This window comes from Eptatretus burgeri, chromosome 7 (assembly GCF_056783735.1).
Source record: "Eptatretus burgeri isolate ZD-2024b chromosome 7, Ebu_testis_v1, whole genome shotgun sequence".
NCBI lineage: Eukaryota > Metazoa > Chordata > Myxini > Myxiniformes > Myxinidae > Eptatretus > Eptatretus burgeri.
The window spans coordinates 44,342,176-44,370,163 of NC_140967.1; the positions used below are offsets into that span (position 1 = coordinate 44,342,176).

Genomic DNA, 27,988 nt, shown 5'->3' on the forward strand with positions numbered 1-27,988 from the left:
GGGCCAATATGTATAAAGCCTCCGATGATCCCACACGCAAGAAAGAAATGGTTTAATATTCGCAAGATAGAAATCAAACCCGATCGTGTTTATACACCGCACAGCGTTTAATATTCACAACATGGAAATCAAACCCAATCGTGTTTATACACCGCACAGCGTTTAATATTCGCAAGATAGAAATCAAACCCAATCGTGTTTATACACCGCACAGCGTTTAATATTCACAACATGGAAATCAAACCCAATCGTGTTTATACACCGCACAGCGTTTAATATTCACAACATGGAAATCAAACCCAATCGTGTTTATACACCGCACAGCGTTTAATATTCACAACATAGAAATCAAACCCAATCGTGTTTATACACCGCACAGCGTTTAATATTCACAACATAGAAATCAAACCCAATCGTGTTTATACACCGCACGGCGTTTAATATTCACAATATGGAAATCAAACCCAATCGTGTTTATACACCGCACAGCGTTTAATATTCACAACATAGAAATCAAACCCGATCGTGTTTATACACCGCACAGCGTTTAATATTCACAACATAGAAATCAAACCCGATCGTGTTTATACACCGCACAACATTTAATAGCGAAAGTAGTGAGCTTCATACTCAACGCGTGCACATGAGAGAATAGTAAACAATAACACAATACTTTGGCAATTTGGAATCCGTGTCGTCGGCTATGACCCTTTTGCTTCCGGTTTTTGTCATGGGGAATGATGCGTCCCTGGAGATAAAGGCATCGTCGGAGACATGAAAGACCCAAATATCAGACATGGTGTATATTTCCTCTACTGATTTTAATAAAGATAACTTCCACATCATCAAAAAATAATTTTTAATTGTGATTTACATTATTTGATCGCTGATCCCGAATCCAGGCCGAAGTGACGTAAAAACGTTGTACAGTAACAATAAAAATGGTTTTTATAACCATGGTTATAACAATAATGAACAAAGAAAATGTTAATAAAATATGACTTACAGATGATTATTATATCATTATACGGTATAATATACATACGGTCATTTTTGCAAGTGTGTCGAATGCATAAGTCATAATTCGGAAACCGGGAAGTCGGAAGTCATTGTCTTCAATTGACTGTAGTATTAATTTCTCATTCTCTAGCAAATTCCATTGGCCCCATGTCAATCGGCTGAACTTGAAAAATTAACGTTACGCAACCAGGTGATGACGTCATAATTCGGAAACCGGAAGTCGGAAGTACAATTCTTTTACATCGGGACACTCCCGGGTACATGTTCTGTCAGCATGTGAAGTTTGGTGAGGATCAGTCCAGTACTTTTCGTGTGCATAGGTCACAAAGAAACACACACACAGACACACAGACAGACACACTTTCAACTTTATATATATATATATATATATATATATATATATATATATATATATATATATATATATATATATATATATATATATATATATATATATATGGGGGGTATCCATAAAGTCCTTGTGCAACTTTGAACTTTCATAACCTTTGATGTACACATGATGGAGACAAACTATAAATGGTGCATGAAAGCATAATTAAAGTTTTTACTTGTACAGTTCAATTTTTTAGGCTTTAACATAACCGCCATCTTTTGCAATACATCATTTAATCTGATTTTCCAACCTGTTGAAAATGTTCTCCTGTTTTTGTTGAGTAATTGGTTCACGAAAAAAATAAGTGACCACGATATTCGTTATTGTTGACTGTCTGTGTCTGTCTGTCTGTCTGTCTGTCTGTCCCGAGCATAGCTCCGTGGGTTTTGATCCGATCCTGATAAATTTTTGGTGGGAGGTTTATATCATGATCTAGTTGTGTTTTCCTGAGAATGGATTTGGTGCGCCCATTATGGGCGGAGCCACGCCCAAAAAACGTGTTTTTAGGGGGTAGCCGATTTCAATTTGCATCTTCTCCAAGGGGGTTTGTCGAATCTGACAGGGGTTTTGGTATTTGGTTATCCCAATGGCACCTGCATAGCTCCATGGAGCTCGATTTTTTTTTTTTTTTTTTTTTATTATTTTTTTTTTTTTGAAATTTTCGTCCCAAGGTCAAGGTCACGGACTTAGAAAATTTCGAATTTTGACATAAAAAATTATCTTCTCCGAGGGGTTTGTTGAATCTGGCTGGGGTTTCGGTATTTGGTTTGCCCAATGGCACCTGCATAGCCCCACGGAGCTCGATTTTTTATTATTTTTTTATTTATTTATTAATTTATTTTCATTTTCATTTTCGTCACAAGGTCACGAACTTAGAAAATTGCGAATTGTGTTTTTAGGGGGTAGCCGATTTCAATTTGCATCTTCTCCTAGGGGGTTTGTCGAATCTGGCAGGCATTTCGGTATTTGGTTAGCCCAATGGCACCTGCATAGCTCCACGGAGCTCGATTTTTCATTTTCGTCACAAGGTCACGAACTTAGAAAATTGCGAATTTTGACATAAAAATCCATCTTCTCCGAGGGGTTTGTCGAATCTGGCAGGGGTTTCGTTATTTGGTTGGCCCAATGGCACCTGCATAGCCACACCGAGCTCGATTTTTCATTTTCGCCCCAAGGTCAAGGTCACGAACTTTAAAAATTTTGACATAAAAATCATACGACCGCCCACACTTTGAGAGCTAGGATGACAATATGTTTTATGCATAATCTTGAGGTTATTCCTCACCTAAAGTCTTGAAACCATTTTGCTCTATCTCGAACACCTTGTCCGTGGCGCCCCCTTCAAGTTTGTTTTTACGCTGATTTCATCAAAGTATGGATAATTCGAGGAGTGTGAAATGCCATATAGCCTATATGACGTTATATTGTTCCTGGAATGTTCCAGAGGAAGTTTTGCACCAAAGGTCATAATCCTTGACCTTTGACCTTTAAAGTTCACAAAGGTCAAATTTTCAAAGTTGTGGGAATCGAACCGGGTTTTCGACCTTCTTCGACGAACTAACTCCAATAAGCTATAGCACATATCCCGTTTCCTTATTTTAATGACCACAACATTGTTTTGTGGCCTTTAAAGGTTATGCAAAGGTCAATTTTTTTTAAGTTGTTGAACGAAACTGGGTTTTCGACATTTTGCAGCTAATAACCTGTCACCCGTACCAGATCATGTTGATCATTTTTATAACTTGGTCAAACATTATCACATTGTCTCATCCTTGACTTCTGAAACGATCTACATCGTCAAATACCGCTCGTGAACCATCGTCGTCTTCAGACTTGTTTCATTAATTGCATTTGTGATCGTAGCTCTAAGTTCATCCAAAAAAAAAAAAAAGTGGTTTGATGAGTTTAAAAAAAACAAACAAACAGTTTTAACGTACCCTTTTAAAGGTAGTCCAGTGGGAGCAGGTTAGACGAACGAGGTTGCCAAGCAATCGGTCCATGTCTACTGTTCCACGTGTCTGGGAAGACATCGTTCAAGAACGTCGCACATTCGAAGCATTGTGACAGGAAGCCTTTTCTTGCTGGTACAAGGTGACATGAAAGAGTTTAATCGTCTTAGTTCGGTAACAAAGAAATTCTACAACATTGCAAATTATCTGTCACTATTGACTGTTGCTTCTTCCAAAAAAAGAATGGACCAATGATGCGTGATCTGGACCTGAACCAAAATCGAATCTCTTTGCTCTTGTCGCCTAACCAACACATCCACCTAGTTTTGTTATAACTCATCCATAACGTTTTAAAATATCATGCTATACTCTGTCGTTTTGGCCCCATCTCTTAATGATGAAGAATCACTTAAAAATTGAAAAATTCTCGTATCCAGATCTGGATTCTGATCTTCACCAAAATCAAATCAAATCAAATCAATTTTTCCTTGTCAGTTGTCGCACACGCAACCTGTCCACCAAGTTTCGTACGAATCGATCCGAAACTTTTTGAGATATCGTGCTATATAATCATTTTAGCCCTCTCAATTGTAAAAAATCACTTAAAAAATTCGTATCCAGATCTTCACCCAAATCGAATGTATTCGTCCTTCTCACACACCCAACTTGTCCATCAAATTTCGTCTGAATCCATCCACAACTTTTTGAGATATCCTGTTCACAGACAAACGAACAGACAGGGTTGAAAACATAACCTCCGTCCACCTTCGGTGGCAGAGGTAATAACAATATCGGCATCAACAAAACTTTGATGAATTGTGCTTTCAAACGCCATTGTCAGTTTGTTCCTTTCTTGAGCACATCAAAAGTTGTAAAAGCTCACAGTTGCACAAGGACTTGATGGACACTGTAAATCACGTAAAAACATCGTCGTGTTATGGAACGATTATGAGTGTCACGTTCGTCAAGCTTTTTCAACACCCTTCCAATATGAGTGATCCCACACTAAGCATACACCTTGCACAGGGACATGGTAACGAGGAGAGTTCCCCCCCCCCCCCATTTTTATACGCCCGACGTGTATATATATATATATATATATATATATATATATATATATATATATATATATATATATATATATATATATATATATATATATATATATATATGTATATTGTTGTGGTTACCAGATTCGCAAACCACCATTCAGGTCCCTTAGGTGAGGTATCTCGGTAAGTGCATGTGTAGTTAGGCCCAAACCCGTTGTCTAGTGGGAATACATGTCATTTATACGTGCTGCGACTCTTCAGGATAGCCGTTTTTCTTTTACTATCTTTATTTTGGACCAACCGCTACCATCACAATTACAACCACAACCACCGCTTCACCATAACCGCCACGACCTTTACCGTCACAACTCGCCACCATCGCATCACCGTCATCTCGCGCCACTCATGGGCACCGATGCTGGACTCGTGTAGGGCGCACGTTGAACAGCGTGTACAAAATCACGGATTTTCTGCTTCAAAAACGGATCAAAAACGACACACGCCCACTTTTTGCCGTCCAATCGGTGAGCGAGGGGCGAATTGGCCCCGCCCCCAGGGCGATCGATATATGCAAATTTGTGGATCAAAAAGCCTTCACGCCCACTTTTTCTCGGGCCAATGGGGAGCGAGGTGAAAGGTCAAAGGGAGGGGGTCAAAGGCGAAGTTACGGGGGGGATAAAAGGACGGTGTTCGTCAGTCAGAACGAGAGAGTCAGCAGAACGAGAACGAGGAGTCGGAACGAGAGAGTCAGCAGCAAACGAGAGTCGCGAAGGAGTCAGAACGAGAAGGAGTCAGAGTCGGGAACGAGAACGGAGGGAGAGTCGCAAACAAGAACGAAAGAAGTCTGGAGCCCGAAGCCTGCCGTGGCTGGAGAAGCTGAAGAGAGCCGGACGAGGGGGTGCTCGCGTCGGTGCCAGGAGCTGCACGTCCGCGGGAGGCCGGCAGCGCGACCTGGCCGAGGTGGAGACGCACACCAGGGATAATAAAGATCCTCTATACCCCGAGCATCAGCAACCCCCTCCTGTTTCCCCCCGCGCTGAGATAGTGCGACCAAGGGGGCCCCGTTCCCACCCCCAGCCAGGCACTGTCCACGAGGCCCGCGGGTTGCGGGGCCATCGCCGCTCCGCGTCTCATCACCAGACGGGTAGGCCCGACCCGGTCTCGGCCTCAGGCCTGCCCCATTCTTGGGGGATTTCTTTTCCTTGGTTTTGGGTATGTGTTGTCGGCGCCGTCTGTGAAGTAGAATTGTATAAGTGTTGCCGTGTGCTCGGTAGTCGGTATTAGCTCTGCACTGTGTTTTCACTTTTATGTTTGCTTTTTGTGTAAATGGAATTGTGTTTTCTTTTTTTGTGTGCATTTGGTGGAATTGTATTTGTGTGCTTTCCGTTCGTCGCGAATAAATGTGCTTTATTGTTGAACTGTTTCCCGCTTCGCTTCGTCTTTTCCTCCATTGAATCCCCATCTTGCTTCACGTAAAGGGTTGGTAGTGGGCTGAATACGCCCGATAATTAATCGAACCGTCGAGGTCGACGATAACACCGCTCGGTTATTCTGATAGTACGGAACGGGTCGCTTAAGTGGCCCGTGTCCGAAGTCGACCTGCGGCGAGGTGCGATCGCCCGGTCTACCCTCCGCGTGGGTACTTAGGTAGTTCGAATTTGGCGAGCAACCCTATCCCACGCGGGGGCTGATTGGCTCGATCGCGGTGAGACCGAAAGGTCCACCCGTGACTGGTTCCCGGCGTTAGTCCGAGAGGGTCACGACTGGATTGTCCGTCCGGTGGGCGACGTGCCGCGATTCGAGTTACGTGGCCGTCAGCACGCCGGCGGGCGCGAAGACCGCAACACTGGTGTCAGAAGTGGGATACAAATTCATCGCCCTCCTCGCGGCACTGGTATCGGAGAACAGGAAAACGGGCTCTCCTGTCTCCGGCTAAATTCACGGGAATCGGTCCAGGGGTGAGAGAAGCGACCCCCGATTCCCTCCAAATTACGAGCGAGCAAATTAACCCTTCACGAGAAACAAGATGGCGTCTCAAGGCGAGCGGGAGCCGGGGGTATTAGAAATGTATATGTGTAATAATGTAGAGTCCATGGTCCAGGATGGAATCCCCGTGCAGGAAATGTTGATTGTGCAGGAACACGGACTCGCCCAACTGAACCCAGGGCCCGAGGTGGGTGCGGCGGCGGCCGCGGTGTATGACACCTCCCCCCCCCCTCTCCACCAAGACCCTTCCCCAACCCCTGCCGAAATGGCTCACTCAAGCGCACCCGACATGGCCCAGCTATTCACCATGCTGGCACAAATGAATGCGGAAATGAAAGGCATGAATGAAAAGATGGATGCGAATATGAATGAAGTGAAAACGACGATGGATGCGAATACACAGCAAATGAAAAAAGAAATGAAAGAACTACGGGGTGAGACGCAGAACATGGGCCGATGCCTGCAGGCGGGCATGAAGGCCGTTAGCAGGGAACTCGGAATGGCGACTCCACGTGTCGGAACGAACGAGCTGGAAGGGGGTGCAACGGCTGACAGGCCCGCGGTGGAGGCGGGTAAGGAAAAAGTAATTCGGGAGACAAGAGACGAGGTGAAAGTAATTGGGAGGGAGAGAAAAGAACAATTAATACGGAAAGCAAGGATGAGGTACGCGGAGATCGTGAAAGAGCAAGGAGTGAAAAACAGGGAAGGACGGGAGCGACTTAAGGAGAAAGCAAGGTGGACCTACTTAAAGATAAGAGAAAGACGCCAGAAAGAAGCAGAGACCAATAGACACGAGGAGACGACAGAAAGAATAAAATGTATAGAGACACGGGAGATGGAGGGTGAATTGGACAAGGTAAGTGATGCACACACACACACAGAGGTAGTGGAGGACAGTGAGGTTGAGCTCGCGGAGCGTGTGGGGACCCGGTGTGAGCAGCTGGATGACCTCCTCCAGGAACGAGGGGAGGGAGTATGCCCCCTTGAGGCGAGTCACGACCAGGTGAGTTCGGTCGTGCTTTGCGAGGTTGAGGGGACGAGTGCTGTGGACGGGTGCACGGAGAGCTTGGGGGGTGTAGAGGCCCCGGAGACCCTTGTGGGGACACAAATCCCCAGTGTGGTTGTCCCTGTGTGTGTGGTGCCAGGTGTTAGTGCGGCACCGTGTGTGGAAGCGACCCCGTGTGTGAGTGGTGTGGTGGCGATGGTGCCGGAGTGCGTGCTTCCCAGCACGCCGTGTGTGGATGAGGCACCGCGGGTTAGTGCCCCCGCGTGTGTGGATGAGGCACCGTGTGTGAGTGTCGCCATGTGTGTGAATGAGGCACCGCGGGTGAGTGCCCTCGCGTGTGTGGATGAGGCACGGAGTGTGGATGAGGCACCGCGGGTGAGTGCCCCCGCGTGTGTGAGTGAGGGGCCGTGTGTGGATGAGGCACCGCGGTTGAGTGCCCCCGCGTGTGTGGATGAGGCACGGAGTGCGAGTGAGGCACCGCGGGTGAGTGCCCCCGCATGCGTGAGTGAACGGCCGTGTGCAAGGTCGCTGTGTGCAAGGGAGACCGTGAGTGTGAGAGAGCGGTATGTGAGGGAGATGTCGGTTGGCATGCGGGAGCACGCAGCCGCGTCTCCCGGTGTGAATGTGATGGAGTGGACTGTGTGCGTCGTAACACGCAGGTGTGCGTGGGTGGAATGGAGGCGGAGACGGCGACATGGGAGAAACGAAAGCCGAGTAGCGGCTGTGGTTGTTTCGAGGACCGTGCCGGGTTCACCCAGCAGTGAGCATGCGGTTCGTGCTGTGCAACGCACGAGACCACCACGTGCTCGCTTGCGAGAGTGAAGTTCCGGTCCGGAAACGCACGCGGTGGATTTGCCGATCCCGCGGACGGACAAAGTTTAGGCAGGTAAATGGATTTGGACCGGACGGGTTCTCCACGCGATCGTGTGTGTTAAGCTCCAACGGGCAAAGCACATGTGTTCGCGTGGGGAACCCCTCGAGACGTGTGGCTTGTGTTTTTTTTATGCGCACGGTGACGCCATGGCTGCACGTGGGGTTGGAATTCGGCAGGAGGGGTATCTCTGCCGGATGGTCCCGTCCAAGGAGGGACGAGGAACACGTGCAGCTGCATGACGTCACGGCCAGGTGCAAAGTGCGCGAGCTCTGAGTTGCCGCGCAGGTGCTGCGCATGGGAAAAAAAAAAGGAGCAAGCCTCACTTTCGGGTGTACAGGATTCCTGGGCAAGGGGTGAAAGACCCCCTTACCGGGGCACAGGATGAAAACTAGTTAGGGGGAAGGGTTAGCTTAGTTAGACCGACTTCATGGGGCAGGGGTAAGTCCTCATGGAGTCCGTGGAATGGATTAGGTAGAGGGATTGTAGCCAGATTTAGGTTGGGAAATAAAATGGGATATTTGGAGACATGGACAGACTTATGAGTGTGTAGAGGGGACGTAGCTTAGCTACGTAGTGTTAAAAGGAACGTGCTACTAGTTTAAGGGACGACGTGGGAGCACGAGTTAGTTAGGGGATGTAGTTAGAAGGATGGCAGAGTTCAGTGGTGTGTGTGTTGGAGAGTTGGTGAGTGAAGTGGAAGCATGTGCTTGGTGAGTGAGTGAGGCCAGCGGGTCTGTGTGTGTGGAGTGAATGGGGAATGCATGGTGCGATGAGTGATTGGGGGGAGGAGTGACTCCCGCCCAAGGGACCCCGGGGTCAGTGTAGAGTGAGTTAGCTGGGTTAGTCAAATTGAAAAATGGAGGTCGTTTTGCTGTTGGTGGGAAAGTAGGCTCGAGACCCATTTGGAGGGGTGCAGGAGCCCTGTTGATGGGCTTGGGAGCGTGGCTGCGAAAGGTGAGTATCGCTGAGTGGGTACCCCGGGCACCAGGCTAGTCGGCCGCGGTAGGCCAAGGGCCCATGGGGGGCCGGGATAGAGTAGTGGGCACGGGTGCGCCTGCTTGGTGCGGGGGCCCCGGGCGCCATTACCCGCGTGGGCAGTGTTGTGGGCACGGGTGACCCTCGGAAAGGGGCCCGGGACGCCGGCCTGCCACGTGTGCGTTTCAGGGGAGGTGCCACGGGGGCACTCCCCGGTGTTAGGGAGCTGGTAGGCTCGGAGGCAGTGTAGTGCCCGGGGGTGCCATAGCGGGAGATTCGGCAGAGGGTCGTGCCTGCCAAAGGGAGCCACGTGTCCCAGCCAGGAGACCGTGTGAGGGCACGGAGAGAAAATTGGGGGCGAGGCCCGAAATTGTGAGGACACCAACACAGGCGACGGGAATATGGGTTGTTAGAACCAATAGTTTAAGCGAGAGGCGCTTGTTGAAAGCCCCGGGGTAGTTTAACAGTTAAATGGTTAGGGTAGATTAGGAGATGTACCCCTCCGCACCATCCATCCCCTCGCTGTCGTTGTGGGCCGCTGGACCCACTTGGTGTTAAGATCGCCGAACTCTGGGGAGGCCATTCTGAGGCTTCGTTGGGCCTCGACACAGGACGCTAGCTCTCCCTTATTCCCCTCCGGGAAGGGAACGTAGGGGTTGGGAGTAGGCTAGGTGACAGAATAGGTTAGCCGAACAAGGACGATAAAGGGGGTTAGGGGACGATTTTTAGTGGGGAAGTAAAAATAAAAATAAAAATAAAAAATTAAGGGGGCTAAATTGGTTTTTCACAAATTAAGGGAGTGGGTATGTACAGTGACAGGCAAAGGCGATAGGTTGGGAGGGAGACAGGTAGGTAGGTCCGAGCCCGCCTTCCAAGTGGCCAGCACCACCGCACTCCCTCCACCAACCTCCACTGAACGGCAAAGGCTGGCCAGCTTCATCTGCTGGCTGTGTTACTTCAAGGCCTGTGCCGGCCCACTTGATCGGCAGCTGTTGTGTTGCTGCAAGGCCTGTGCCGGCCACTTCGTCTGCAGCTGTGGTACTTCAAGGCCTGTGCCGGCCAGTTCATCTGCCCGCTATGTTTGCCTGCAGCGGCCTTCTTCTGCGGGCTGTGTTTGCCTGCTTACCTTTGCCATGCCGTGCCCACTGCCCATGTTCACCAGCCCCGTTCAATTTTGCTTTGCCCCCCCTGTTCATTTCCATGTGCGCCAGGATCCGCAAGGCAACAGTTTGCAAGCTGCAAGAACTGCCCTGTTGGCAGCTACAACACGGGCCTGCAGTGGCGGCCCGTGCACCGTGTTTGCGTCCATTCATTCATCCATCCATTCGTTGTGTTCATTGCGTGTGCCACTTGAGCTGGCACGGAGACTGCGTTGTGCAGCCCAAGCACCGTTGTGGTTCACTGAGTTCAGTTCAAAAGGGAAGGCCTTGGACTGCGTGTGAGCAGCCAGCCACGTTCCCTGTCACCTGCATTGTTTTGAGCCAGAGACTGCATGCGGGCAGCCTGGCTCCCTGCTAACTGCTTTCTTTTGCAGAGTTCAATGATCCTGGCCATGGTTTAGTGTAAGATTTGTAAGTTAAGGTAAGATGTACTGTACATATGAGTGCGCCCCCGGCATGTATGTCTTAGCGCCGGCATTTTTATTTAAGTCGTCCGTGTGAGTGAGTTTGTTTAGATAGTTACGCAGCCCTCAGGTTATTTATTTTGGGGACACGAATACCATGAATGTCGCACTCAGGGATCCGTAGGTAAAATGTACTAGGGGAAAACTACACATGATGGCACACGAAAATTTGACGACTCGGGACGAGTCTGTAAAAAGGGAAGGGGGTAGTGTTGTGGTTACCAGATTCGCAAACCACCATTCAGGTCCCTTAGGTGAGGTATCTCGGTAAGTGCATGTGTAGTTAGGCCCAAACCCGTTGTCTAGTGGGAATACATGTCATTTATACGTGCTGCGACTCTTCAGGATAGCCGTTTTTCTTTTACTATCTTTATTTTGGACCAACCGCTACCATCACAATTACAACCACAACCACCGCTTCACCACAACCGCCACGACCTTTACCGTCACAACTCGCCACCATCGCATCACCGTCATCTCGCGCCACTCATGGGCACCGATGCTGGACTCGTGTAGGGCGCACGTTGAACAGCGTGTACAAAATCACGGATTTTCTGCTTCAAAAACGGATCAAAAACGACACACGCCCACTTTTTGCCGTCCAATCGGTGAGCGAGGGGCGAATTGGCCCCGCCCCCAGGGCGATCGATATATGCAAATTTGTGGATCAAAAAGCCTTCACGCCCACTTTTTCTCGGGCCAATGGGGAGCGAGGTGAAAGGTCAAAGGGAGGGGGTCAAAGGCGAAGTTACGGGGGGGATAAAAGGACGGTGTTCGTCAGTCAGAACGAGAGAGTCAGCAGAACGAGAACGAGGAGTCGGAACGAGAGAGTCAGCAGCAAACGAGAGTCGCGAAGGAGTCAGAACGAGAAGGAGTCAGAGTCGGGAACGAGAACGGAGGGAGAGTCGCAAACAAGAACGAAAGAAGTCTGGAGCCCGAAGCCTGCCGTGGCTGGAGAAGCTGAAGAGAGCCGGACGAGGGGGTGCTCGCGTCGGTGCCAGGAGCTGCACGTCCGCGGGAGGCCGGCAGCGCGACCTGGCCGAGGTGGAGACGCACACCAGGGATAATAAAGATCCTCTATACCCCGAGCATCAGCAACCCCCTCCTGTTTCCCCCCGCGCTGAGATAGTGCGACCAAGGGGGCCCCGTTCCCACCCCCAGCCAGGCACTGTCCACGAGGCCCGCGGGTTGCGGGGCCATCGCCGCTCCGCGTCTCATCACCAGACGGGTAGGCCCGACCCGGTCTCGGCCTCAGGCCTGCCCCATTCTTGGGGGATTTCTTTTCCTTGGTTTTGGGTATGTGTTGTCGGCGCCGTCTGTGAAGTAGAATTGTATAAGTGTTGCCGTGTGCTCGGTAGTCGGTATTAGCTCTGCACTGTGTTTTCACTTTTATGTTTGCTTTTTGTGTAAATGGAATTGTGTTTTCTTTTTTTGTGTGCATTTGGTGGAATTGTATTTGTGTGCTTTCCGTTCGTCGCGAATAAATGTGCTTTATTGTTGAACTGTTTCCCGCTTCGCTTCGTCTTTTCCTCCATTGAATCCCCATCTTGCTTCACGTAAAGGGTTGGTAGTGGGCTGAATACGCCCGATAATTAATCGAACCGTCGAGGTCGACGATAACACCGCTCGGTTATTCTGATAGTACGGAACGGGTCGCTTAAGTGGCCCGTGTCCGAAGTCGACCTGCGGCGAGGTGCGATCGCCCGGTCTACCCTCCGCGTGGGTACTTAGGTAGTTCGAATTTGGCGAGCAACCCTATCCCACGCGGGGGCTGATTGGCTCGATCGCGGTGAGACCGAAAGGTCCACCCGTGACTGGTTCCCGGCGTTAGTCCGAGAGGGTCACGACTGGATTGTCCGTCCGGTGGGCGACGTGCCGCGATTCGAGTTACGTGGCCGTTCGCACGCCGGCGGGCGCGAAGACCGCAACAATATATATAGGGGCGTATTATGTGATACCGGTCGTCCGTCCGTTCCTGTCCGCACTATAACTCCCAAAGTTTTCAACTTTCACGTTTCATATTTGGTACATACTGTAGGTACATACTGTGGAGACGGTGTGTCGTGACGTACGTTCGTCATCTAAAGTGGTTGCCATGGCAACCAGGATGCTGTTTTCCATGGAGTCGCTCAATTCTGTATATACCTTCTTGTTCTTCATAAATTGACGTGTTTGAATATATAATTGTGTGTGTGTGTCACGAAACTTTTTTTGGGCGTATATTGTGCTCACTTGCGCTCTTGTTTTGTTTTGTTTTGTTTTAGGTTTGATTTTGTGTGTGCACCCATAGTCCACCCTCGGTACAAACGCGAGTTCCTCATAGGTCCAGCCAAGAACCGCCCTGGTCCGTTAACTAGATCGGACCTGCTGATGCCTTCTTCAGGTCAGTGTTGTATTCTTGTTTGTATTTTGTTTGCAAATCCATTTAATTTTCCTTTTTTTCCATCTTATTAAGTTTGCTGTTGTAGTGCTGTAACTTTTAAAGGGTAGTTGACACCTACATCAATTGTGATTGTAAGGTTCATATATGTGTCGTATTAATTGTTTTGAGATGAGCTTGTTTTCTTTAATTGATTATTTATCACGCCAACAACTTTTCTTTTCCCTTAAGCTGTAATGCTCATAATAATTAGACTTTTGATGAATTATTTGGCAAGACTGATTACTTTTTCTTTTTCTTTTTGGACCATTGAACAGCTTTGATATGATTGTGCTCTTGACGTCGACATTCATTTTGAAAAAAAGATTGGAATTTTTGATCCCAAGTGGTTGGTTTAGGTTGAAAGTAAAGACAAGAGCCCGGTGGTTATATTATCAGAGATGCCAACTTTTGGAAATCAGAATTAGGGAGGATTTGCAACCGACACCAAATAATGTGCGCGAAGCGCACATCTCGAGCGCGGAGCGCTCGACCCTTGCGGCGGGGTCCAGGGCCCGCCTTAGGGCCCTGGAAGCTCTGGGGTTCTAGACGCTCTCTAGTGCCCTCTGAGCCCTATTTTGGAGCATTTAACATGTTAAGAATTCCCACTTTTTGAACAAAAAAAGGGGAAAATTGTGCACTTTTTAATGTTACATGTATGTTAATATTAGTAAGTTAGGGGACAATCAAAGATTAACAAAAAGCACAAAAGAAGCAATATTTTTCTTACCTTACTGGCTGGTACTACTGCTGCTTGCTTTTTCCATGGCAGCTTTGCTGAGTGACAGCTGTGTGGCTCTTTTAGCGCTTCTGATTATGTCTTTGCTGTATTCTCTCTGGTAGCAAGGGGTGCTATGAGCTAGTTTTTCAATTAAGAGAGCTTCCAGGGTTTTGACACTCAAATTGGGACGAAATTCAGTATGATTCTTCCGTACAAGACTGAGTGCCCGCTCACATGATGCGTTCGAATGAGGAATGACCAAGATTCCCTTCATCACTTTGCTCAAATTAGGATACTTCTTGGCACCAGTGCAGGGATCTGTGAGCTGTGAAATCCGATGCCACTGCTCATCCACTCTCACTGTCTCAGTAGCAATTGTAGCTATGGAGGCGTCTGCCTGGTAGTGAGCGAATTCACTCTCAAGACTGTCTATGTCACTATCACCGCCACTGAACAGACAGGGGAATTTCTTGATGAAAAACTCCACACAGTCAAACCCCACTTCTTGGTGTAGCTTAACATCCAGCACCTGAGCATGCTTGGCTAATTCATCATCTAGCGGCCAGGTTTTGAAGATGTAATTGCAGGCTTTCACATAATATGAGCGAACTGCACTGAAGAAACCTTGGATGTCTGACTCACTCAGAGTGAAGGTGGATTTCTTGAGACTCCTTTGTTCCCTTATATACAGTTTGGCATCGTTCCCAATCATGAGGTCCTCATCATTCTTCTGATGATTTCTGTCAGAGAAGGGTACATTTACCAGAGGAACCGATGACACCGATGGTTTCAAAAACCGTACGAAGATATCTTTCAGAAGACCATTCAATTCTCCGTGCAGGAGATGATACAGGGTTCGTCTCTTTGGAGCAGAAGATTCCCCTTCTCAAAAAGCTTGTTAGCATATCGAAGGAAGAAACAATAGAGTTTTGTTTGTGGAGACAAGAACATCCTGTTGACACGTTTTTCTCTAGATTCCTGCACAGTGTTTGAGGAAGATGCGCTTTTAGTTGTAGAACTCGTAGTACACTTAGCCGCAGGGCGATCACACTTGCGTTTACTGCCAGCAGAAGAGGTCAGACTCGTAGTACCAGATCCAATTTTACGTTTGAGGAGAGAGCTTGAGGTAGGTGCAGCCAAGGAAGAAGACCTCTGATTCGAAGGTTTTGCTGAGCTTCTGTCAAGTGATTTGGCAAAAGCAGAACTTAACTTGGGTCCTTCTTTGCCTGTAGATGGGACTATCACAGTCTTTCTCGACTCTGAAGGGATCTGCTTTGTAGATGAACGTGATGAAGGGCCGGTGATGCTACCTGCTCTCAGCATTGGTTTTGGTGCTGTCCCTGCTGTCTTCTTCGCAGCAGATACTGCAGTGGTAGTGGTGAATGCTGCTCCACTAGTGCTTGATCCTGCAGTGCCAGTACTGGCAGTAGATACAGTGCCGTCCTTCTTGCTCGTTGTTAGAGTCTTGGCTACAGTTGGTTGCATTTTTCTTCGTACTTCTTCTTTGAAGAAGAGGCGAAGTGGCTCCCACTGTTCAATCAGCCTGTCTAGGCACTGACCAAGGGACAGCCACCTTGTTGCGACATGCTTCAGAATCTTGTGTGTCGGGGCATCACAGAGTTCTTGCAGTGCTTTCACTCCTTTGACGCGTTTACTACTTTTGTCCAAGTAGTAGTAAATATCGATGAGAAAGTCATCTAATTCAATGGGTAAGGCCTGAGCCGCCTTCTTGGCCGTATTGTGCATCATATGGCAAGGGCATCCCATGATGTAGCACTCTGGATTTTGTTTGTGGATATAAGCAGCGACTCCTTTGTGCTTGCCCACCATGACAGAGGCATTATCAGCACAAAAGGAAACACAATTTCCCCACAGAATTTTCCTGTCACTGAACTCATGATCAAGCGGTTTGAAAATGTTTTCTCCAGTGGAATCTTGTTTGCACGCAGGCGAACTTAGCAAACCTTGCTTCACAATCCCAGCACTGTTGTCATAGTACGAAATCAGGACAGGATATAGCTGGGCCTCACCACTGTCATTGCTACCGTCTGTAGCTAGGCTAAATGGAGCTAGTCTAGCAATATCGGCAATAGATGAAGCAGTAACATTTGACAACTCACCAATTATTGCTGAAGTTTTTGTTCTTGCACATCCATACTTTGAAGCAATTTTTGAATCTGGAAACATCTTTTGAAATAGAGGTCCAGCATGATCTGAGACTGATATGGGCAAGTTATGTTCCACAATAAATCCACTAAAGAGAAGTTCCGCTCGGGTAACATCCTCTTCCTCGCTTGTCCCTTGTTTGGTGAAATAATTCAGAAGTGTACCGGTACTCGTGCTCGAAGATCTCTCCTTTGCAATGTCTGTGTGCCGTTTGCTTCCAACGTGCTTCCGAATATCATCGCGACCTCCGTGCTCAACTGAAATATCAACGCTGCATACTGTACAATACGCATGATGAATTCCTCTTTCAGACTTTTGAATACACGGGTATTGGAGACTGTATTCGGTCTTGTACTTCTGAGACCATTTCTTGGTCTTCGTAAGCTTCTTTTCTGCCATTTCGTAATCAACATCGAGGGCTTGAAGCATCGGTAACTTCGAAGTCGATTACTTCGGTAACTTCGAAGTGATTAGTGAACAGTGCAAAAATATCAAAATTTCGGGAGGATAAGGATAGTGATCGTAAGGGCGGGAGTTTGGGTGAATTTTCGGAAGCCTCCCGATGAAATCGGGAGGGTTGGCATCTGTGTATTATGCTGGACGTTGCTAGGAAAGGCTCTTACCTGGACGATCAACATTGCGACTGCAACAGTACCCATAGCCCCAGAGGGCACTAATTCACTCTTGAGAAACCAGTGACATCTGTTGTTAGCACTGATTTGTGGGTAATTTAATCATCCACAGATGAGTTACGAGTAGAGAATGTCTCTCGAACCACGTTGTGGGGGGGGGGGGGGCAATCAAGAATGAGAAACACCTAGGGTTCCTCATGTTATTTCAGTTTCCAGAAGGATCCCATGCTTTTGGGGTAGGAAGGGGTGTCATTACCTGTTTTGGGAGAGCAGCGTTGCGAACGAAGAAATGAGGGGTCGTAAGAGTAGGTTTTGCAGAAAAAGAGGCATGGGGTAGGCCAGAACACTGATAGATCCGAGTGTCGGAAAAAGGAAAACCAGTGCACCCACTGATTGCATGCGCAAGGGTGAAAAGTATTCTTTCATCAGATAGCCTGCCAATAGTAAAGTTCTTCCATGACTTGTATGTTTAGGCTGGATTCAATAGGATTGGATGAGAATCAGATGTAGTATACTGTACTTTCATATTGTCATGAAAACTGCCTCACTGGTGTGAATGTGAAGCCTTATTTCACCTCAGGCGTATTTAATATCTGAGAACTCCCACACCCAGTTGTGGAAGACGAGACGTTGCAATGGTTTATGCACTTACTTTTCATTTATTGTCAATGCATATTTGGTGAACTCCTCATGTCATGGATATTTCCATTCTTCCAGATTGGAGCACACTGATTGTTGGAAAGATTTCACCTTGGCTGCGGCTTCACTCTGATTTGGACTTTGTGCGCAGGAACTCTGAAGCTGTAAGTTGTCTTATTTTGATCTTCCAATTCCCCTTTCACTCCACATAATGTTCTCCTTATTTTACTCTCCAAGGCAAAAACAGGTGATGTAAGGGAGAAGTTAATCACTTCTGTTCATGAAAGCATCACATGTTTCAGGAGAACAAGTTTTTAATTGGGATTGTGGAACCAACTTCTCCTGCCTCTGCCACTTAAATACCGTGTGCAGTAAAGACTGATTGTTCACTTGGGGAATTCTGCCATGGAACCAGGGCTTTGTATACCATTTTCGTTTATTTATTTTGAACCGTACTGGCTGACCAATGTGATCACGACATTTTTAGCTCACCTGGAAACGTAGTTCCGGGGATCTTATGGGATGGCGCCATCCCATAAGCGTTCGTCCAAAATCTGTCCGTTCATCCGTCTATCCACAAACACTTGCAACTTCTTCTCTGAAACTACACACAGAATTTCAATGAAACTTGACCACAACCTTCATCACCCGGCACATACCAAAGTTTGTTCACGGTATTAAAATAATCAGGCCCGAAGGGGGTCTACAAGGGGTTGCCCCCCCCCCCCAAAAATAGGTATTTCCTTTCTTCTCAGAAACGACACATGCAATTCCAATGAAACTTGACCACAACCTTCATCGCTTGCAATGCACCAAAGTTTGTTCATGACATTAAAAAAAAATTTGGAGTCTACATGGGGGTTGCCCCCAAAATAGGTATTTCCTTTCTTCTCAGAAGCTACTCACACAATTCCAATGAAACGTGACCAGAACCTTCATTACCAATGATGTACCAAAGTTTGCTCGTAACATTTTTTTTAAATTGGGGTGTACGGGGGGGGTTGGCGGGGGGGGTGCTCCTCAAAATAGGTATTTGCGATTACATTGGTTCATTTACATTTTGCTGATTCCATCCCACGTTGACTTCCTCCTCAGTATTATTATTGTAACAGGTGAGCACCCAGGGGTATTGCCCCTATTTTTTTCAAATTAAAAACCTACTACACGTAAACTGCTGCATATGAAACTGCATTTCAAAAATCATGAGCGCTCACTCACTACGTTTTCAATGGTTGCTAACCAATGCTACGAGGTGGAGGTTATGGGTGTGCTGGATTAAAAAATGAAACCATACTGACCAATTTGAAGTGGATGAGCCTATCAGTTGAGAATTAAAATCATTGCACTATCTTGATGTGTAAAATAACAACAAAAATTCTGGAAATGCCTTCACTCTGGATAAGTGAGAGGCTGGCAATGAGCAAAGTGTATTGTAATGACTTTGTGTTCAGCAAGGAGGGATCTTTTTGATCTCCAAGAGATTGCACATCCCATATGTTTTTACCACTACTATTTTGCCACGTTAATGTGTTAAGGTCTTTCTTGGGCAAACCATACTTGCGGTTGGCTTCCAAAATCAGTTTCTCAAAGATAAACTCATCACACTTGAAACTAGAAAGCCACTCGCTAGAGCACACACCTCCGCCATGTAATGCTTGATCCACGAGAACATATCGGGCCCAATACATTTTTAAAATATCATGCTATACAGTACTATGTCGTTTTGGGCTCGATCGCGATGGTAAAGAATCACTTTAGAAATTAAATAATTCTCGTATGCAGATCCAGATTTGGGTCTTTACCAAAATCGAATCAAATCGTCCTTGCGACATACCCAACCTGTCCACCAAGTTTCGTCCGAATCCGTCCTCAACTTTTTGAGATATCTTGCTATATATCATTTTTAACCCGATCTCGCAATGGTGAAGAATCACTTAAAAAAATTATCGGATCTTCAACAAAATCTAATCAATTTGTCCTTGTCACACCCCCAACGTGTCCACCATGTTTCATCCGAATCTGTCCACAACTTTTTGAGATCTTGCTATATAGTTTTTGGCCCTTTCTCTCAATTGTGAAGAATCACTTACAAAATTCTAGTAGTCTGATCCGGATCTGGATCTTCACCAAAATCTAATCTATTTGTCCTTGTCACACACTCAACCTGTCCACAAAATTTCATCCGAATCCGTCCACAACCTTTTGAAATATCCTGCACACAGACAAACAAACAGAGAGGGATGAAAATATAACCTCCTTCCACCTTCAGTGGCAGAGGTAATAAACATGGAAAATTAATATATATTGTCTTTTCGATGAAGTCTCCTGATGTGTTGAAGCAGATTAAATGTGTGGCCCTTCCTTTCTATAATTTCTCAAGCCCCACCTCTCTCTCTCTCTCACTGGTGTACCATACTCTTCACAAAGCAACGGTGCTGCCGACGCAGCTTTCTGAGCAAAGGTTATTATAATGGGCGGTTTGCCATTGCCTTCTGAGCAGTAGTTGGGGTGGGAATTTGGGATTTGGCCACAATGCCAAAGATAGCTCGTCTACTCTTCGCAAAGGACACCGTGGTGTCTTAAACGTACACCAACTAATGCCAGCAGATGGGACGCCCAGTTTAACATCCATCCGAAGGACGGCACACGCATTGACGAATCGCCCTGCCTGTGAAACACCAGGATGACAGTTTATAACTCGGTCAGAATGCAAACCCAGGTGAGATGGCTTTGAGGTGAGTGTGTGTACCTCTAGATTATCCTGCTATTCCCAAAGCCTCAACCATTCCTCCCCTTTAACCGTAATCTCTTAAATTGTTTCTCTTTGTAATGTCAATGTGTTTTTTTTTTTTTTATTAATCCTAAATCAGCAGATGCTGTAAATAAAATAAACGTACTCTCACCTCAGCCAAACTAATCCAAAACCTCCATTCTCTGAGTCAAAGGCATCACTTACCTTGACTGTTTTTGCATTTGGTTCACCACAAGAAAGAGTTTTCTTCTGAGGAGCCATGGTTAAAATTATTAAGGGCAATTGCAACTGAAAACAAAGGAATTGTTTACAATTATAACTGAACGCAGTGTTGACATGGAGCTTGGTACAATACGGTACTGTATGTGCTGCGTGTCTCAGTTACCACCGTCACTGCAGCAGTGCCACTGATTTACAATTATATGTGTAAAGTCTAAACTGTTAACAATACTGTCCAGCCCCGCTATTCACGTGGGATATATTCCTGGAAGATTCCACGAATGTTGGGGCATTGTTTCAATGGCAAAAAGGGGGGGGATGGGGTAGGCTCCTGGCGGTTCACGATTCATAAGAGAAAATGAAATATCTCGAGAAAAAAAACGCCGCGAATATGCGAAGCACAGGGCTGCGAATGTAGAAGCAGGTCGCATTTTATTAACCGTGAATACGTGGGGTTTGCTAATAGCGGGGTCCACCAGTGATCACTTTTCTCCATAGTTTTACACTTCAGCGTCATTATTAACATTGCACAAGATAACCATCACAACTCAGCACAAAAACCGTGACTGGTCGAAATTAAATCCGCGATAACTAAACCTGTACATACGAGTTTGCTCACGATTTGTCAAAACCCGTGACATTCAAACCTGCGATATTTAATGGTTTACTGTATTTAGAGCAGCAATTAGGGTGGCACCTCCACCCTCCAGGTCAGGTCGGTTAGGTATAGTGTAGTAGATAGTAGAAAAATCGTGAGACCGGGCGTAGTGGCGTGCACCTGTAATCCGGCTACTCGGAGGATCGCTTGAGGATGGGAGCTCTGCACTGGGCCACGTGATGAGAGGGTGTAGGGAAGTCCGGAATCGTGGCGAAACCCAATCCTTATCCCTGTGTCTTACGAGGCGACCAGGGTTGCGTCAGGAAGGGCATCCAGCATAAAACCTGTGCCAAATCAGAATGCGGATCATAACGGATGATCCGCTGTGGCGACCCCTAACGGGAGCAGCCGAAAGAAGAACAACATAGTAGAAAAATCGTGCAAATTTTGATAGAAGCATCAAATTTGGCATTTCTGTTCTGCAGGGCTTTCTGATCAAATCTGCCCGATTGGCCATTTGAAAATCCAAATTTTGAAAAATTTGAAGAAAAAAAAAACTTCAAAAAAAATTTGAACTCACAGCTGGCTGAAATTCTTGAAGCGCAAGTGAACATCCCAGACAGAGAACCAAGGGGAGATGCAGTCATCATTGATGGCTCAGCACTTATCAATGCCCTACCTCCACGCACTTCAAAGATATTTGATAACTATGCTAAAGAAGACATCATCCCAAAGGTGGAATCCTATGGTGCCAGGTACGAGAAGGTGGACGTAGTGTTTGATGTGTACAAGAAGTAAAGTCTGAAGTCCGAGGCAGGTCGAAAAGGTGGCAAGGAATCAGAAGAAGAGTGACAGAAACCAGTAAGACCCAAAGTAACTGGAGAAGCTTTCTTCGAGATGACAGCAACAAGACTGAGCTGTTTCACTTCCTTGCAGAAAAGATGTGTGAAGCACAGACGACAAGCACAGTCATTGTCACACAAGGAGAAGATGCCATTAGCAACACAAGGATGTCACTGGATGCTGTGTCTCCATGTTGTCATGAAGAAGCTGACACTCGAATATTTGTACACGCCAGGGATGCAACGATGGATGGTGGCAAGTCCATGATCATTAAGGCTAATGACACTAGTCATAGCAATATCTGTACTGCCATCCTTACAGGAACTAGGTCTTGAGAACATGTGGATTGCCTTTGGCCAAGGAGCCAATGTGCGATGGATTCCAGTCCATGAGGTAGTTTCTGTAATAGGGCCTGAGAAAGCTAGAGGGATCCCATACTTCCATGCATTCACTGGATGTGACGTCGTGTCTGCCTTCCGTGGTAATGGGAAGAAAACTGCATGGCAGACTTGGAACGTCTTTGATGATGTTTCTGAAACATTCACCAATCTCAGCCAGCATCCAACATTGATTCGTGATCTTGACTTTTTTTGAAGTTTTTTTTTTTTCTTATCAAAATTTGGATTTTTAAATGGCCAATTAGGCAGATTTGATTAGAATCCCCTGGAGAACAAATGTGCCAAATCTGATGCTTGTATCATCATTTGCACGATTGCTCTCAAAAATTGCTGTTATCTGCCCCACTAGTATGGGAGCATGTGCCAGAGCAGCGCGTCGTTGTGTCCGCTTTCCACTGGATCTCCGGGGGCCACCGTCTGGCCATCCCTCAGGCCGATGCATGGCCCATCCCCATCTTTTTAAGATGCTGATCAACCTGCTGCAACCACGAGGCATGTGGTCGGCCTGTTGGCCTTCTCCACTCACGAGGCTCCCTCGCTGAGAGAATCTGGTGAGCAGGGTCAGCGTCAGGAAAACGTGCCACATGTCCATACAGCCGCAGCTGACGCTCACGGACGATGCAGGTAACAAATCTCAATTGAGTCTCTCAGCAACTGCTTCCTGGACACAAAGTCCGACTTGCGATAGCCAAGGATTCTCCGAAGAGACCTGGTACCAAAGGAATTAAGTCTTCGTCTCAGATCCCTGGTCAGAGTCCAAGTCACATCTATAAAGCAAGACTGGAAGCATCAAGGACCTGAAGACTCAGACTTTCGTCGTCCTGCACAGGTACCGGCAACGCCACACCCCATGATCCAGTGAATCCACGACTCCCCAGGCCCGACCCAGACGTCTATTGACCTCTTGCTCATAGCCAGCAGAGACTTGAATATCACTGCCAAGGTAAGTGAATATCTCCATGACCTCAACATCCTCACCACAAATAGGTGCAGACAAGATACCTTCTAGGTGCGGAGTCTTTATACCACGCTTTCCTCACCTCGTGACTCATCCTGGTGATTACGATATTGATCGTGGTGCTATCCTTGACAAGTTTACATTTCTTTGACTCCCCGGACACGAAGCGACCATCATTGTTCTGTGGGTTTACACTTGTATTCCAGCTTGGAGGGCGGGGGTGTCTGCTGGTGATGTTAATTGCACAATGTGTCCAGTGTGAATTGCTAAAAGTGCATGCGTTGACTTTGGAGATGGTCAATGTTTAAAAAGGGTTCTGATAGGTGATCACGTTAGATCAGATAATTTCCCGAATGTGGATAACATTGTTCTGTTCACGTTTTATTGGAACTTGTATAATTTTATGGTGACATGTTTTTGGAATCAGCATTTCTTCTTGGCACTAAAACTGCAAGATACACATCTTTAAAGATGAACAAGTTCGAAGAAGTTGTGTTTATGTGGGTTTTTAACTTTCTTTTGTTTTGAATTGCTGCTAATGCATGCAGGCATTTATGGAGGAGTTGCGTTTTGCGGCTTACCTGAGCCTACCTGCCGTGCTCATATCACTACATCAGGCAGACAACAGTAACCTCGCACGCTGTCTCATGTACCACATGCACAGCAGCCATCATGGGCAAGCGGTAAGACACGTCACTCAGGTCATCACCTGGTGTTCGTTGTTTGTATCCTTGTTGCTCAGCTGTTGTTTGCTTGGTTTGACTGATCATGGATTTTGTAGAAAATAAGGTGGAGCTCTGTTATTTATTTAATTTTATTTATTTATTTATTTATTATTTTATTGATGTTTTGTCCATCCATCGTTGCTGTGCGAATTTCTGTCTGAAACCTGCTACCTAAAAAATACGGTCTAACCCTTGGTTTTTCAAACCTGAGGGCGCGACCCCAAGTGGGGTCGCCGAGCAAATTTTGTGGGGTCGCGGCCGTCCACTTGCAGCGAAAAAAAAAATTGCCTATTTTCGATCAGTGTTCGCTTTTACGGGATGTAATATAAACGGTTCGTTCAAAGTATGGGAACCGGCGCAAGATCACGCTTGGAATGGGATCCAGCCGATGCGCGGGCTCGCTGAAGGGTGGTTCATTTTGGTGGGAAATTAATGGTTTGATCCACGGCCTCTCACTCAGACTCTGACTCTATCATTAACGTCTATTCACGTCTCCACGTACGACTCGAGACCTTATTTGTGATGGCAGCACCGGCCACCAGCAAATCTCGAGAACGTTCTTACCTGGATAAATTTCTGGACCTTGGATTTTACTACGTGGTGGATAAAAGTGGGGCACAGAGGCCTCAGTGTGTGATTTGTTTCGAAGTGCTTTCTATGGAGTCTATGAAACAAAATAAGTTGCAGAGGCATTTGACTACAAAACATGCGCCTTATCAGGATAAGGAGAGAGCGTTCTTTGAGAGGAAACTTCTTGCACTCAAGAATACGCGGATTGACAGAGAGGGTACATGCCATCAGACCAATTATCGGGCATTAGAGGCCTCGTATCGAGTGTCGCTCCATGTTGCCAAGACTAAAAAGCCTCACTCCGTTGCGGAAGAACTCGTGCTGCCCTGTGCAAAGGACATGGTATCTCTGATGGTTGGGGAGGAAGCGGCGAAGAAACTGGCAGTTATACCCCTCTCTGACAACACCATCCAATGCAGAATTGAAGATATGAGTCTGGACGTAACGGCTCAGGTCGTACAGAAGATCAAGGAATCGCCGTGGCACGCCATACAGTTGGACAAGTCCACTGATATCGCATCATACGCGCAACTCATCGTCTGGGTCCGCTTCATCAAGGCTGATAACTTTGTCAATGAGCCTCTGCTCATCAAACCATTGGAGGCCACCACCAAAAGCGAGGACATTTTTTGGGAAATTAGAGCAGTTTTATCGTGACCATGATCTGGACTTCGGAAAGTTGCTCGGTTCTACAACAGACTGTGCGCCAGCAATGTTAGGAGTGCGTTCTAGATTCAAGGTTAAATTGCTTGAGGTGGCTCCTCAGATCTCCATGGTACACTGCATGATTCACCGAGAAGTGCTCGCCTCTCGTACTTTGCCAGAAACCTTGCAGAGCGTGCTCTCAGAAGTCGTAAAAATGGTGAATCACATCAAATCGAGCGCCCTCAACACTGGGTTATTCAGGCTATTCTGCCAGGAGATGGATGCCGACAATAATAATTTACTATTCTACACTCGTCAGATGGTTATCTCGAGGAAACCTTCTTCTGCGCGTTTACAAGCTCAAAGATGAACTGAAGGAGTTCCTACGCACACAAGGGAAAACGGCATGGGTAGTGTAGCGTTGCTTGAGTCGGACACTTGGCTGTCAGAACTGTGCTATCTCGTTGACATCTTTGAACATCTCAATGTCCTCAACCGCTCCCTCCAAGGCAAAGACGCCAACCTCATGATTTTTCACGACAAAATGAGCGGATTTCTGGTGACTAAAATTACTGGCAGACAAAGCAGCTGTAAAGCGCTTCAGCCTTTTCCCCCGTCTGGTGGAGCATCTAACGACCTGCCAGTACGATTATACTGAGCTCGACTATTTCTGGGGAGATAGCATGTCACCTTCGGTCGCTCATTGAACAGTTCGAGCACTATTTCCCTGAGCTGGATGTGTAGTCCTTTTCTGTGGTTCGGACCCTTTCACGGCTCCACTGGACTCGATTGCTGATGAAGGTGATACAGCACAGGAAGAGCTTGTACAGCTCCAGCAGGATTCAGGAGTGCAGGGTCTTGCGCGGACGAATTCGTTGTCGACATTCTGGTGCAAAATGCTGCCGTCGTACCCGACCCTGTCACGGCACGCCATTAAGGTTCTCATGCCATATCCTTCATCATACTTTTGTGAGCAGTCGTTCTCCACCATGGTGGTGATTAAAACAAAATACAGAAATCGCCTAGAAATGGAGCATGATATGATCCTGGCATTGTCATCTACTTCTCCATGAATAGAGAAGTTGGTTTCTGAAAAACAGGCTCATCCTTCTCACTGATGTATCTAAATGTCATTCGGACTAAACTTCTGAAACATTCAACTGTACTATTTGGATACTGTCGGCTATTCTCCGTTTACTCGTCTGAAAACATGACGATGGTGAATAAAGTAAACAGTAAATGTTCTTGTGTCATATGAAATCTTATCTTGTATATTATGAATTGGGTTTTGAATCTTTTGGGTCGCGCGATGTGGAGAGGTTATGAAATTGGGTCGCCACTAAAAAGAGTTTGAAAACCACTGGTCTAACCGGATGGGTGTTTTTTCGGAGACACCATCTCCTTACTGGGTGGCCATTGGCTCCTTAAAGGAGCCCTTTAGCAGGTGTAGTTTTTTTTTCCTGGCAGGGTGTCAGTCACCCTTCCCACTGGCAAAGCTAGTGAGGGATGTCGGTTTAGTCGCCAACAACCCGACCATGCGGCAGTTAGCACTGGTTTACATGTTACCAGTGGCAGTCGAGAAACCTGACTGACCTGACAGCAAAAAAAAAAACAACAAACTAGAGGGGGAGCACTCGAGAGAGTGTAAAACCTCCGCCGCCAATACTGCTGGGTCACTCAAGTGAACCTTGTATCTTATTCTTTAAATATGATGTCAACAGTGCTGACAGAGTTATAGTTCTTTTCTCCAACATTTTTTTTTGGGGGGGGTTGGAAATCACTTAAAACATGTAGAAAGGCAAAAAAAAAGAAATCGAAATTTTGTTGGAAAAAAAAGTTGCAAAATTTTTTTTCTCAAACAATTTTTTTTTGGGGGGGGGGACCAAGTCCAAAATTTAATGGCATGATCCTTGGACCATACTTAACCCCCCCACCAAGTTTCGTCGAAGTCCGTCGAGGAGTTTTTCCGTAATACTGTTCACAAACAAACAAACAAACAAACAAACAGAGAGGGGTGAAAACGGTAACCTCCGTCCATCTTCGAAGATGGCGGAGGTTAAAAAGAATCAAAACCTGACCTGACTGACTTTCAAAAACCTTCTGTTTAGCAGTACTTGGGTGAAATATTACACCATCTTGACCAATTAAATGTGCTGCTCTGTTCTCAGTATTGGGGAATATTGAGATTCGGAGAAAATCGCAGCTTGTACGGGGATGTGATTATTATTATTTTTTTTTTTTCCCCCACAGTTAAATTTCCATCTCCGATTTTACATCATATTCCGTTTCCATATATAACTGCATTTTCGAATAACCCTGACATGTAAAGAAACGCCATCTTTCATTGGACCAGAATGTCCCGCCGAGCCAATCAAACATTGCCTTACCTAAACTAGCAGATATCAAAATGGTGATCGTCGAGAGAAAAGATGCTGTGCGAATCAAGGAAATTGATAAGGGAATTAAGAATAAGTTTTGTGGGGAATGGATGGAGAAAGAAGCCATGACTCCTGTGAACAGGAAGTCTGTTAACGCACTTTACGGCGACTTTATCATAAAATTAGACAAGCTCGGAAAATCGTTGTGCACGTGGTGCAATGGTACGATCGACTCTGGCGGCCGAGGTTTCAAAGCATTCCACAGTCATTCATCTTCCAAAAAGCACATGCAGCAATTGGAATCACGGAAAATATACTATTCAATTGCTGGGTCATTCGGTGCCCCTCTGAAGAAGATGACACCATACGGACTAAATCCTGCTTATGTGATCAACTTGACCATCGAAAGAAAGGACCCACCCCCCATGACTAATAGTGCCAGGAG

General features: G+C 46.5%; 1 protein-coding gene across 1 annotated transcript in view; it reads left to right on the top strand.

Moving 5' to 3' along the window:
- PRMT5 (protein arginine methyltransferase 5) overlaps positions 1-27,988 on the top strand; it is a 96,926-nt gene that overhangs the window by 3,162 nt on the left and 65,776 nt on the right. Inside the window, exons 2-4 of the mRNA XM_085888259.1 lie at positions 13,145-13,263; positions 17,536-17,621; positions 23,774-23,908. Of these exons, the coding sequence (XP_085744385.1) occupies positions 13,145-13,263; positions 17,536-17,621; positions 23,774-23,908 (340 nt within the window). The remainder of the gene's footprint in view (positions 1-13,144; positions 13,264-17,535; positions 17,622-23,773; positions 23,909-27,988) is intronic.